Below are 14,461 nucleotides of genomic sequence, written 5' to 3' on the forward strand. Positions count from 1 at the left end.
CTTTCTTTCTCTCGGAGGACCTGAGCCCTAGGACCATACGTCGGGACTACCGGCCGTGGTGACTCCTTGCTGTCTCCAGTCCGCCTGGCCTTGCTGCTATTCCAGTTTCAACTGTTCTGCCTGCGGTTATGGAACCCCTACCTGTCCCAGACCTGCTGTTTTCAACTCTTAATGATCGGCTATGAAAAGCCAACTGAGATTTATTCCTGATTATTATTTGACCATGCTTGTCATTTATGAACATTTTGAAAATCTTGGCTCTCTCTAATTTTCTCCTTCTCTCTTTCTTTCTCTCGGAGGACCTGGGCCCTAGGACCATGCGTCGGGACTGCCGCCCGTGGTGACTCCTTGCTGTCCCCAGTCCGCCTGGCCTTGCTGCTATTCCAGTTTCAGCTGTTCTGCCTGCGGTTATGGAACCGCCACCTGTCCCAGACCTGTTGTTTTTCAACTCTTGATGATCGGCTATGAAAAGCCAACTGAAAATTATTCATGATTATTATTTGACCATGCTTGTCACTTATGAACATTTTTGAACATCTTGGCATAGTTCTGTTATAATCTCCACCCGGCACAGCCAGAAGAGGACTGGCCACCCCTCATAGCCTGGTTCCTCTCTAGGTTTCTTCCTAGGTTTTGGCCTTTCTAGGGAGTTTTTCCTAGCCACCGTGCTTCTACACCTGCATTACTAGCTGTTTGGGGTTTTAGGCTGGGTGTCTGTACAGCACTTCGAGATATTAGCTGATGTACGAAGGGCTATATAAAATAAAATTGAATTGAATTGAATTGAATTGTCATCTCAGCATACGCCCTAGACACTTATAGGATCAGATTTACTCAACGATTGCACTAGTTCAACGTTTGCACCTGGACCCGTATTCATTATCAAGGATGAAGATAAGACCCAGCTGCAGACCACGTCGAATAAACAATAGTTTAATAATCCAACAGGGGCAGGCAATAGACAGGTCAAGGCAGGCAGGGGTCAGTAACCAGAGGTGGGGCAATGGTACCGGATGGCAGCCAGGCAGACTCAGGGTATGCAGAGGTCAATAATCCAGAGGGGGGCAAAGGTACAGGTCAGCAGGTAGGCTCAGGGTCAGGGGCAGGCAGAGTGGTCAGGCAGGCGGGCTCGGAGTCAGGATAGGCCAGGGTCAAAACCAGGAGGGTGAGAAAAAGAGAGACTGGAAAAAGCAGGAGCTGAGACACAAAACGCTGGTTGACTTGACAAACAGACAACGGACAAACAGGAAACAGGAGACAAAGGGCTGTGAGACATAGGTTTGACTCTGGACATATGAAAGGTGGGATGTATACGAAGGGTACGGGGCAACAGAAGATGAACAGCAGAGGGGCCATACTATACCTTCTGCCCAAGACGATACCGGGGTCCGATGGAGATCCGCTTGTCGTCGATACCTGGAGGTGGTCTTGAGGGGGGCCGACCGGGCTCTACTCCAGGTACGACGACAGCGGCGGACAAACATCTGGTCAGAAGGTACGCCGACCTCCTCCTGCTCGGGGAAGAGCAGGGGCTGATACCCCAGGGAACATTCAAACGGAGATAGCAGAGCAGGCAGAGGGTGTTGTGGGCGTAGTCGACCCACACCAGCTGCTGGCTCCATGAGGTGGGGTTGGCAGAGACCAGGCAGCGCAGAGTAGTCTCAAGATCCTGGTTGGATCGCTCTGACTGGCCATTGGACTGGGGGTGGAACGGGAGAAAATGAGGATGTCATCTAGGTAGACAAAGACGAACCGGTTCAACATGTCGCGGAGAACATCATTGACCAGAGCCTGGAACACAGCTGGGGAGTTGGTAAGGCAAAATGGCATGACCAGATACTCGTAGTGACCGCTGGCCACGTTGAAGGCGGTCTTCCACTCGTCCCCTTCCCTTATCCGCACCAGGCTGTAGGCGTTCTGTAGATCCAGCAAAGGTACAAGTCGGCAGGCTCAGGGTCAGGGGCAGGCAGAGAGTCAGGCAGGTGGGCTCGGAGTCAGGGTAGCTAAGGGTCAAAACCAGGAGGGCGGGAAAAAAAGAGACTGGAAAAAGCAGGAGCTGAGACACAAAACTCTGGTTGACTTGACAAACAAGACGAACTGGCAACGGACAAACAGAGAACACAGGTATAAATACACAGGGGATAATGGGGAAGATGGGCGACAACTGGAGGGGGGTGGAGACAATCACAAGGACAGGTGAAACAGAAAAGGGTGTGACATTCATAAAGAATCTTAGGAGTGCTGATCTAGGATCAAGTCCCCCCCTGTCTAAAAGGCTAAACTGATCAGTGCTATTACTCTGGGGCAATTTATGAATATGGGCCCAGATATTTACTGGTAAAGGTCAATGAAAGATTGTGAGAAGGAAAAGCCTGACAGCTAGTATAGAAAACATGGGTTAGCTTTGTTATAACAACAGGTGCAAACAATTAATAAATCTGTCCTAACACCTTCAAATGTACTACACGGTCTGAGAATTCTGAAATCTTTAATATTTTCACAGTGCCTTTTTACTAAGCAGGTGATTGGCTAAGAGGATGACCTCAATTGAACCTTGACAGCGAAACACAGAAACGTTATTTGAGTCGATGTGAGAATCAAGTCTGGTTTGCAACAAAATTAATTTAATATTTTTGGTTTTACTTTTACCATCTCTCACTGTTATAGAACGTTTGTCTCAATATATATGTTTTAAGTACCCAAACCTATGTGCAGTATCTGTTGCCACAATAAGGGAATTACATAATTCCAGACACAAAATAACATGTGGTTATTTTTTTATTGAACCTTTATTTAACTAGGCAAGTCAGTTAAGAACAAATTCTTAATTACAATGACAGCCTACCAAAAGGCAAAATGCCTCCTGCGGGGACGGGTGCTGGGATTAAAAATAAAAATAAAAATATAAATATAGGACAAAACACACATCACGACAAGAGAGACAACACAACACTACATAAAGAGAGACCTAAGACAACAACATAGCAAGGCAGCAACACATGACAACACAGCATGGTAGCAACACAACATGACAACAACATGGTAGCAACACAACATGGTAGCAGCACAAAACATGGTACAAACATTATTGGGCACAGACAACAGCACAAAGGGCAAGAAGGTAGAGACAACAATACATCACGCAAAGCAGCCACAACTGTCAGTAAGAGTGTCCATGATTGAGTCTTTGAATGAAGAGATTGAGATAAAACTTTCCAGTTTGAGTGTTTGTTGCAGCTCCTTCCAGTCGCTAGCTGCAGCGAACTGAAAAGACGAGCGACCCAGGAATGTGTGTGCTTTGGGGACCTTGAACAGAATGTGACTTGTATGTGGAGGATGAGGGCTGCAGTAGATATCTCATATAGGGGGGAGTGAGGCCTAAGAGGGTTTTATAAATAAGCATCAACCAGTGGGTCTTGCGACAGGTATACAGAGATAACCAGTTTATAGAGGAGTATAGAGTGCAGTGATGTGTCCCATAAGGAGCATTGGTGGCAAATCTGATGACAGAATGGTAAAGAACATCTAGCCGCTCGAGAGCATCCTTACCTGCCGATCTATGAATTATGTCTCCGTAATCTAGCATGGGTAGGATGGTCATCTGATTCAGGAATAGTTTGGCAGCTGGGGTGAAAGAGGAGCGATTACGATAGAGGAAACCAAGTCTAAATGTAACTTTAGCCTGCAGCTTTGATATGTGCTGAGAGAAGGGCAGTGTACCGTCTAGCCATACTCCCAAGTACTTGTATGAGGTGACTACCTCAAGCTCTAAACCCTCAGAGGTAGTAATCACACCTGTGGGGAGAGGGGCATTCTTCTTACCAAACCACATGACCTTTGTTTTGGAGGTGTTCAGAACAAGGTTAAGGGTAGCGAAAGCTTGTTGGAAACTAAGAAAGCTTTGTTGTAGAGCATTTAACACAAGATCCGGGGAGGGCCAGCTGAGTATAAGACTGTATCATCTGCATATAAATGGATGAGAGAGCTTCCTACTGCCTGAGCTATGTTGTTGATGTAAATTGAGAAGAGCGTGGGGCCTAGGATTGAGCCTTGGGGTACTCCTTTGGTAACAGGCAGTGGCTGAGACAGCAGATTTTCTGACTTTACACACTGCACTCTTTGAGAGAGGTAGTTAGCCAACCAGACCAAAGACCCCTAAGAGACACTAATACGTCTTAGCCGGCCCACAAGAATGGAATGGTCTACCGTATCAAAAGCTTTGGCCAAGTCAATAAAAATAGCAGGACAACATTGCATAGTATCAAGGGCAATGGTGACATCATTGAGGACCTTTAAGGTTGCAGTGACACATCCGTAACCTGAGCGGAAACCAGATTGCATACCAGAGAGAATACTATAGACATCAAGAAAGCCAGTCAGTTGATTATTGACAAGTTTTTCCAACACTTTTCATAATTAGTCACATTTGCCACACACCTTTCAAAATAGTATTTTTACTCAAGGCCTGGCATAGCACTTTCAGAAATGTTTTACCATTTATGACAGAGTTACAATAGATACAGCCATATGAAGCTTATCTTGGCTCAAGACACAAAGAAACCTGAAACCTCACTACATTCAAAGAAATTATGATTACATCAGACATAACCAGTTTGCCTCAGTGCAGTTTGTGGTCACTTATCTCCAGAAATATAACCATTATTTAGAGTCTGTATATTTTAGGTCAGAATAAGAAATTTGACCTTTGACCTGGGACCTGTAATCCAGCTGGCAGACAATGGCAGGTGCTGTCTGTCTCTCCAGCAGTAGTTGAAGAGCGAAGATGTATCACCATACCATATGCTCTCTCTCTCTCTTTCTCTCTCTCCCTCTCTATTTCTCCCTCATTCTCTCACTCTCCCTCCCTCTCTCTCTGACAGCTGAAATGTTGGTGCAGGCGCACTATTTCCAGTCAAGGACACAAAGCATCCAAAATAGATTTATCTATGTACAGTATCTGTTGTCATAATGACTCCACCAGCCTCTTCTTTGCTGATTTTAGCAGTTCGCTGTATATACTGTATGTCATAAACATATTATACATCTATATAGGATTATCAAGAATCTAAGGAACGTACAGACCAATACAATCCAATGTTAAAAAGAATCTTTGACGATGTCACATTCTGACCTTAGTTTCTTTTTATGTCTTTGTGTTAGGTTGGTCAGGGCGTGAGTTGGGGTGGGTAGTCTATGTTCTGTTTTCTATGTTGTTGTATTTCTATGTCTGGCCTGATATGGTTCTCAATCAGAGGCAGCTGTCGATCGTTGTCTCTGATTGAGAATCATATTTAGGGAGCCTGTTTTCCCCATTTTGGTTGTTAAATGTTCAACAGGGAGTTGAACATTTAATGAACGGACAAGTGACAGAACAGGAACAGCGTCAGAACAGGGGGAACAAAACAACAATAATACTGAAGTGGGGAACAACCTCGGGAAGAAACAGATAAAGGGGAGGTAATGAAAGCAGGTGATTGAGTCCAGTTGAGTACAATGAATCACTGATGCACGTGACGAGGGAAACAGGTGTGCGTAATGATGGTGGCAGGAGTGCGTAGTGTAGGGCAGAGCGGGAGTAGGCGTGACAGTACCCCCCCCCCGCGCCCTCTAGGGGCGCCACCCGGCGTCCCACCTGAGCGAGCCTGACGGGCCTACCGAGGCATGGGCGCTGGACAAGCCGGCTGGGGCGTAGAAGCCAGACGAACCGGCAGAGGCGTGGGAGCCTGGCGAACTGGCTGAGGTGTGGGAGCCTGACGATCTGGTTGAGGTGTGAAGCCTGATGATCCCGCTGGGACGTGGGAGCCTAATGAGTAGGCTGAGATGTGGGAGCCTGATGATCCGGCTGAGGCGTAAAACTCTGACCATCCGGGTGAGGCATGACGTGGGATGGGAGCCTGCTGAGCCAATCAGGGCAAGGAAACCTCTCGAGCCAGCTAGGGCGTGGAAGCCCAACAAACCAGCTGAGGCACCCCACTGGTTCCATCGGCGGCGGCCCCGGACCCAACTTCACCACCAAGACCAAAAAGCCAGCACTCCCCGATGCTTCAAATGGTGGCTTCAGCATTCTGTAAGAACCAACGCTGGAGATAAGAAGCAGGTACAGGGAGTTGGACATTTAATGAACGGACAAGTGACAGAACAGGAACAGTCAGAACAGGGGGAACAGAAAGACAATAATGCTGAAGTGGGGAACAACCTCGGGAACAAACAGATAAAGGGGAGGTAATGAAAGCAGGTGATTGACTCCAGGTGAGTCAAATAAATCGCTGATGCGCGTGACGAGGGAAACAGGTGTGCGTAATGATGGTGGCAGGAGTGCGTTGTGCAGGGCAGCCAGGCGCCTTCGAGCGCCAGGGAAGGAGAGCGGGAGCAGGCGTGACAGTCTCTCAGTCGAGCAGTGTATTTCAAACACAGATTCAACCACAAAGACCAGGGAGGTTTTCCAATGCCTCGCAAAGAAGGACAACTATTGGTTGATGGGTAAAAATAACAAAAGCAGACATTAAATATCCCTTTGAGCATGGTGAAGTTATTAGTTACACTTTGGATGGTGTAATTAATCCAGTCAAGACAGAGATACAGGTGTCCTTCCTCAGGGATTTCCCCATCAGGCCACTAGTGACTTTAAAACAGTTTTAGAGGTTAATGACTGTGACAGGAGAAAACTGAAGATGGATCAACAACATTGTAGTTGATAACCTAATTGACAGAGTGAAAAGAAGAAAGCCTGTACAGAATAAAAATATTCCAAAACATGCCTCCTCTTTGCAACAAGGACCTAAAGTAACACTGCAAAAAAATTGGCCAATCCAATACAACACATTATTGAGTACCACTCTCCATATTTTCAAGCATAGTGGTGGCTGCATCATGTTATGAGTATGCTGGTAATCGTTAAGTACTGGGGAGTTTTCCAGGATAAAAAACAAATGGAATGGAGCTAAGCATGGGCAAAATCCTAGAGGAAAACCTGGTTCAGTCTGCTTTCCAACAGACACTGGGAGATGAAATAAGGTTAATAACCTAAAACCTAAAACACAAGGCCAAATCTTCTTACCAGAAGACAGTGAATGTTCTTGAGTGGCCAAGTTACAGTTTTGACTTAAATCTACTTGGCAATATATGGCAAGACCTGAATATGGTTGTCTAGCAATGATAAACAGCAATTTTGACAGAGCTTTAAGAATTTTGAAAAGAATAATGGGCAAATGTTGCACAATCCAGGTATGGACAGCTCTTAGAGACTTGCCCAGAAAGACTCAAAGATGTAATTGCTGCCAAAGGTGCTTCTACAAAGTATTGAATTAGGGGTGTGAATACTTACGTAAATTAGATATTCCTGTATTTAATTTTCAAAAAATGTGCTACATTTCCAAAAAACATGTTTTACTTTGCTCTTATGGGGTATTGTGTGTAGATGGCTGAGAAAAATATATATAATTTATTTCATTTTGAATTCAGGCTATAAAAACAAAATGCAAAAGGGGTATGAATTCTTTGTAAAGGCACTATGGGAACGCATTGAATAACACATTCATATATGGCTAAACAAACAGTAAATCCAAAAATAAATCATTACGAATAAGGTTTTGAAGAAAATATAAGAAAGCTCAGGAAATATATACAGTTGAAGTCGGAAGTTTACATACACCTTAGCCAAATACATTTTAATTCAGTTTTTCACAATTCCTGACATTTAATCGGAGTAAAAATTCCCTGTCTTAGGTCAGTTAGGATCACCACTTTATTTTAAGAATGTGAAATGTCAGAATAATAGTAGCGAGAATGATTTATTTCAGCTTTTATTTCTTTCATCACATTCCCAGTGGGTCAGAAATACACTCAACTAGTATTTGGTAGCATTGCCTTTAAATTGTTTAACTTGGGTCAAATGTTTCGGGTAGCCTTCCACAAGCTTCCCACAATAAGTTGGGTGAATTTTGGCCCATTCTTCCTGACAGAGCTGGTGTAACTGAGTCAGGTTTGGAGGCCACCTTGCTCTCACGCGACCCATTTGTGACCAAGGTTTAACTTCCTGACTGATGTCTTGAGATGTTGCTTCAATATATCCACATAATTTTCCTGCCTCATGATTCCATCTATTTTGTGAAGTGCACCAGTCCCTCCTGCAGCAAAGTACCCCCACAACATGATGCTGCCACCCCCGTGCGTCACGGTTGGGATGGTGTTCTTCGGCTTGCAAGCGTCACCCTTTTTCCTCCAAACATAATGATGGTCATTATGGCCAAACAGTTATATTTTCGTTTCATCAGACCAGAGGACATTTCTCCAAAAAGTACAATCTTTATCCCCATGTGCAGTTGCAAACCGTAGTCTGGCTTTTTTATGGCGGTTTTGGAGCAGTGGCTTCTTCCTTGCTGAGTGGCCTTTCAGGTTATGTCGAAATAGGACTTGTTTTACTGTGGATATAGATACTTTTGTACCTGTTTCCTCCAGCATCTTCACAAGGTCCTTTGCTGTTGTTCTGGGATTGATTTGCACTTTTCACACCAAAGTACGTTCATCTCTAGAACACGTCTCCTTCCTGAGCGGTATGACGGCTGCGTGGTCCCATGGTGTTTATACTTGCGTACTATTGTTTGTACAGATGAACATGGTACCTTCAGTACCTTTGGAAATTGCTCCCAAGGATGAACCAGACTTGTGGAGGTCTACAATTTTTATTCTGAGGTCTTGGCTGATTTCTTTTGATTTTTCCATGATGTCAAGCAAAGAGGCACTGAGTTTGAAGGTAGGCCTTGACATACATCCACAGGTACACCTCCAATTGACTCAAATTATGTCAATTAGCCTATGAGAAGCTTCTAAAGCCATGACATAATTTTCTGGAATTTTCCAAGCTGTTTAAAGGCACAGTCAACTTAGTGTATGTGAACTTCTGACCCACTGGAATTGTGGTAAAGTAAATTTAAGTGAAATAATCTGTCTGTAAACAATTGTTGGAAAAATTACTTGTGTCATGCACAAAGTAGTTGTCCTAACCGACTTGCCAAAACTGTAGTTTGTTAATAAGACATTTGTTGAGTGGTTGAAAAACGAGTTTTAATGACTCCAACCTAAGTGTATGTAAACTTCTGACTTCAACTGTATATTTTTATGACACATATTTAACCCCTTTCTTGTTGGCACAAAACTTCATACACTATTATCTCCATAGCCAAATGAGAGATAAAGGTACAAGTACAACACATAAGAAGTACAGGATCCCTGCTGGAAGACACTGATTCTTTCCCCACAGACCATAGTGTAGAATGTCCACCAAATCCCCAACAAACACAAAATCTTGTCTGTGAAATATAATTATTTTTCACCAAAAAAATGCTCTTATGTCCAGAACAACCACAGTGGGAAAAACAAACAAGTGTATTGATTTGACATCCTTAAAAAATGTGTTCCTACTTGGAATCCCGTTTGCTCCAGATCTAGCTTGGAGACAATAAATATCACCAATTTAGGTGCTGCATCCTAGGCTCTCCTATTGTTGGACCATCTCAGTTCTTCCTCTATTTATAGTTCTCTCTCTCTCTCTCTCTCTCTCTCTCTCTCTCTCTCTCTCTCTCTCTCTCTCTCTCTCTCTCTCTCTCTCTCTCTCTCTCTTCTGATGAGAACAGTGGGATGACGCAGAGAGAGGGTCAGAAGTTTTTTTTAAACACCACATGCCCCTAACAATAAAGGCTGGGGCAGGTGTTGCTTCTATCCTTTGTCCTGTGTCTGAGGCGTTTGTGGGAGCGTCAGTGTGTTCCAGTGACTGAGACAGAGACGAAGGCAGGCCAGCAGCCATGGATGATGTATACAAAGCAGCGGTGAGTACAGACACAGGGACAAAACCTGCAGGTTGGGGGTTAGTTGACACAGGAGGATGCCAGATAGTTTTTGTCTGGGATAATAGACAGTCTTTTTCACCGCACATTCATATTACAGTTTGAATCAATTGACTGAGGTCAGCTAGGAGTCTTCATCTGATATACTAGGGAGGAAGGAGGGACTAATGATCTCAATCTTCATTCATTGGCGTACCTGGGTGTACTGTGGCTGAGTAAAAATCAAGGCATTGTTATGAAATCACGTGCCTTTTCTTGGCGGTTTGTTGGCTCAGGTTGTGGACGGGGGTATATCTGTTGAGGTACAAGGTCAACATGAATATGTGAAAATAACAGCCCGTCATGACTGTGGTGTTATGTTTAACACATTTCACACAATGGCTATATGCTCCAGCTCACATTATATTTACAGTACACACTCTCTGGACACAAGCCAGAGGTGAATAGAGGTTAATGGGCCCTGAGGAAAGTCATCTCTAGTTGTTCAACTGAATTAGACGTTGATGACGTCAAAAAGCCCTAATCCGCTTTCAAGAGCTGTGAGAAGCGAGAAATGGTTTTACCAGTCAACCTCAATTCAAGATATATTTCACGAGAGCTACCGAGTTGTAAATTATGATTTCAGTATACCCAAGGTACCTTTGACAAACCAAGTACTCGTCAAAGGAAAGGGATTGGTAGTCACATAGACATGTTCCCACCTTGACGTTGATTGGTCAAAGTAAGTGCAGTAATATTGAGTGTCAAGACCCAACTAAACATGGTCATACGATGGGAAAGCACCTCGTGTGAAAGTGTCATTCAACACCATCTTTTTATAGAGAAGAGTAATCAAGAAGGGCCAGCAGAACTTTTCTGAATGTGTTGACCATTATTGTCCCTCTGAGAATAGGTCATTGTTCTTCTAAAATAAGAGTTCACAGTGATTGAATAAATGATCTCACCAAGAGAGTTGTAAAGTCAATGGAAATTCAACATTGTATCTTTTGAATAAACAACTAACAAGTGCCAAGATTCATCAAGGTTAAACACAAAGTTAGTCATGTTCTATGAGGACAGCTATTCTGAAAAGCTCGATTAAATGTGAACTGCACAACAAAAAGCTCATTGCCATGACATTATGAACATTTGAGCTCAGCATTATCTTTTCTGAGTACCCAGATGACGTAATGTGAGGTTAGATGGGATTTCTGGCATTTCTCTGCCTGACAACATAGAACAAAGGACAGTTAGGAAGAGGAAGAGAGTCGACAGCTGTCGGCTCAAACAAATGTCTGTCAGCAGAATCTGTGCCAGAGCCCCCCTCGCCACAATACAAGAATAGTAGGTGAAGAAAGCAGCGTGACATTTTAGTCAGACTGCACCATGGGTAGGGGGCTGTGCTCGACAGGTTTTGGGCTGAGTTCAACAAGAGGGAGAAGGGGCTGGGGTACTGATGGAATATATTACACACTACGAGGGCTCAGGGCTGACTGCATACCAAGGTGAAGAGAGACAAGACAATGAGGAAATGGCCACCAATGGCCTCCAGTGTGGTGCAACTATGAGTTGTCAATTTGTCAAACATAAATGTCAGAGGCAAACCAATCTGCATAATTTAGGCACATAAAGTAGACTAAGATGAGTTCAAAAGTACTATACCATGTCTGTCAATGTGAGTAAATTGCATACAATATGTAACTTTCCCTACTGTTCCCTTCAGGTTGAGAACTTAACAGAAGAGCAGAAAAATGGTGAGTCTTGGTTTTTGGAGACAATAATTGCTCTTACAAACCATGTCTTCTTTAATTTTGCACCATTCATGTCTGTGGAGAAGCACTAGTAATACCCATAAACTCCATTTAATCTGCTTCTCACCATTATGTCCCCACAGAGTTTAAGGCAGCCTTTGACATTGCATGTCAGGGTGCAGAGGACGGCTGCATCAGCACCAAGGAGTTGGGGAAAGTGATGAGAATGCTGGGGCAGAACCCCACCCCAGAGGAGCTGCAGGAGATGATAGATGAGGTGGATGAGGATGGTGCGTCACCATGGATACAAACATATCAACACTCAATACTACACAATACTACATCCCCTCACTTCAATATGAATTAACCTTAGGCAAAGTCATTAGGTCAGGTAGCCTGAGGGGTGGTTCATACATAGTTTTCAGACTGGTCTGAAATATTAATTTCGAAGTCATCACATTACTATGTTTCAGCATTAAGGCACCGTGTGTGTGTGTGTGTGTGTGTGTGTGTGTGTGCGTGTGTGTGTGTGTGTGTGTGTGTGTGTGTGTGTGTGTGTGTGTGTGTGTGTGTGTGTGTGTGTGTGTGTGTGTGTGTGTGTGTGTGTGTGTGTGTGTGTGTGTGTGTGTGTGTGTGTGTGTGTGTGCGTGTGTTCGTGCGTGCGTGCGTGCGTGTGTTGGGGGGGTTACAGGCAGCGGGACAGTAGACTTTGATGAGTTCCTGGTGATGATGGTGCGCTGCATGAAGGAGGAGAGCAAAGGAAAATCAGAGGAAGAGTTGGCTGAACTTTTCCGCATGTTCGACAAGTAAGGCTAATATCAAGCAAAGTGGCTGCCAAAAAACATGTGTGCTTACTCTGCCAAGAACCTATAAAGACAAAAATATAGAAAACTAAAAAAGTTATGTCAATGTTATCTGGGATATGTGTACTCATTGATGCTGCTTACAGAAACGGAGATGGCTACATTGATTTGGAGGAGCTGAAAACCATGCTGGAGTCAACTGGAGAGGCCATCACTGAGGATGACATCGAAGAGCTCATGAAGGATGGAGACAAAAATAATGACGGAAAAATTGATTATGATGGTAAGACAAGAGGTCCAACAGTAATCATTTTAGACAAAAGATCAGGCTGGGACTTCCAGAATGTGTAATTGTTAGTTTGTTTTTGTCAGCTACATGTACCAATGACACTCGTCTAGGTAATCCATTCAAAACATTTCACAGTTCAAATCCAGGCAGTCAATAAGAAATTGTCCATCATGAGCTGTGGGTGTCATTCTCTTCCACAGAGTTCCTGGAATTCATGAAGGGGGTTGAGTAAAGGACTCCAAAGATTCATGGACTCTCAGCCCGGGAAAATACTCATACCTCCTCTTAGCTCTGACCGTCACATTATTGCCTGAATACGTTGGACAACACTGAAATAAAAACCTCTTTCTGCTTGGCTCCATCTACCACTAAACACGTGTTATATCCTCAATGTGTATCGGCCTTGGTTGACATCTTGTATGTGGTCTAGTTTTTATCCATACCATTATTAAGGGACCTTAAAGACAATAGGTCTTGTTATGTCCTTGAAGTGAATTTCTGAACTACAAATTGATTTAACCCCCCATAATCCTATAATATTTTATTAGAAATTTTAACCTAGGGGAGGAAACACTCTTCTCCACAATACTGTATATTTTCAATAAAGAAAGATTTTCAGTAATCCAGATGAGTCTTCAATTCAATCAAATTGATATCAACAGGATTGCTTATCACCATTGTATTGTATGTTATTGTATTGAATTGCATTGTATTGTAGAACAAAGGAATAGCACAATGGGTCATTGCTGTATAAAGGGCACACAATGTAGGCCTGGTAAGGCTCTTGAGATAAGTGACAAATTCCAAGATTTGCAGGGGTTAACACCAGGTATCACTTTATCATTGTGTGAAACCCACACACACACACACAGATTAAATATATCACATTAGTACGAGTCCTGAATGCTGATTGGCTGACAGCCGTGGTATACCACGGGTATGAGAAAACATTTATTTTTACTGTTCTAATTACGTTGGTAACCAGTTTATAATAGCAATAAGGCACCTCGGGGGTTTCTGGTATATGGCCAATATACACTCCGCAATGCGTCATGCATAAGAACAGCCCTTAGCCGTGCAATATTGGCCCTATACCACACCCCTCGTGCCTTATTGGTTAAATATATTATGGAAAATGTTTAAGTATCTTCATTTCTTGGGTGGGTTTACAGGACAGAGCCCATGTGAAAAAGTTAAAATAACAGAGGGCATCCGAGAACGCATCTGCTACAGAAGCTCGTTTCAACCAATGGAGATGTATCGAATCATGTGTGTCTTTTGCACAATGATGTTTATATACATCACTGGTTTTGTGCCAAGTCAACGCGCTGATGAGATAAATATGACGTAGGCAACATCAGATTCACCACACTGAAAATATTACTAGCTAATGAAATCATAACATATTGTTGTCTAAATTGTACCCTTCGTAATAGTATTGGACTCGTGGCAGCAACCAAGGTAAAAAATAAATCATGACTACCTGGAACGATCAAATGCGCCAGGTGCTTCGCGGAATTCGGCTTGTCACCAAAAGCACTCACAAACTTCTACAGATGCACAATCGAGAGCATCCTGTCGGGCTGTATCACCGCCTGGTACGGCAACTGCTCCGCACACAACCGTAAGGCTCTCCAGAGGGTAGTGAGGTCGGCAGAACGCATCACCCGGGGCAAACTACCTGCCCTCCAGGACACCTACACCACCCGATGTCACAGGAAGGCCATAAAGATCATCAAGGACAACAACCACCCAAGCCACTACCTGTTCACCCCGCTATCATCCAGAAGGCGAGGT

At 43.8% G+C, this 14,461-nt stretch overlaps 1 protein-coding gene across 1 annotated transcript; it reads left to right on the forward strand.

Moving 5' to 3' along the window:
• Positions 1 to 9,528: 9,528 nt before the first annotated feature.
• tnnc1b (troponin C type 1b (slow)) lies at positions 9,529 to 13,286 on the forward strand. The gene is made up of 6 exons (XM_071348330.1): positions 9,529 to 9,824; positions 11,545 to 11,575; positions 11,716 to 11,862; positions 12,264 to 12,378; positions 12,522 to 12,658; positions 12,865 to 13,286. The coding sequence occupies exons 1-6, from the start codon at positions 9,801 to 9,803 to the stop codon at positions 12,894 to 12,896; spliced, it is 486 nt and encodes a 161-aa protein (XP_071204431.1). The 5' UTR covers positions 9,529 to 9,800; the 3' UTR covers positions 12,897 to 13,286.
• Positions 13,287 to 14,461: the final 1,175 nt, after the last annotated feature.

This window comes from Salvelinus alpinus, chromosome 17 (genome assembly GCF_045679555.1).
Source record: "Salvelinus alpinus chromosome 17, SLU_Salpinus.1, whole genome shotgun sequence".
NCBI classification, from domain to species: Eukaryota; Metazoa; Chordata; class Actinopteri; order Salmoniformes; family Salmonidae; genus Salvelinus; species Salvelinus alpinus.

What these genes read in the sequence shown, in the direction of transcription:
- tnnc1b (XM_071348330.1), top strand. Translation starts at nt 9,801, where the DNA reads ATGGATGATGTATACAAAGCAGCG. An exon ending in AACAGAAGAGCAGAAAAATG is followed by an intron (nt 11,576 to 11,715) that starts GTGAGTCTTGGT and finishes ATGTCCCCACAG; the next exon opens with AGTTTAAGGCAGCCTTTGAC. An exon ending in AGATGAGGTGGATGAGGATG is followed by an intron (nt 11,863 to 12,263) that starts GTGCGTCACCAT and finishes GGGGGGTTACAG; the next exon opens with GCAGCGGGACAGTAGACTTT.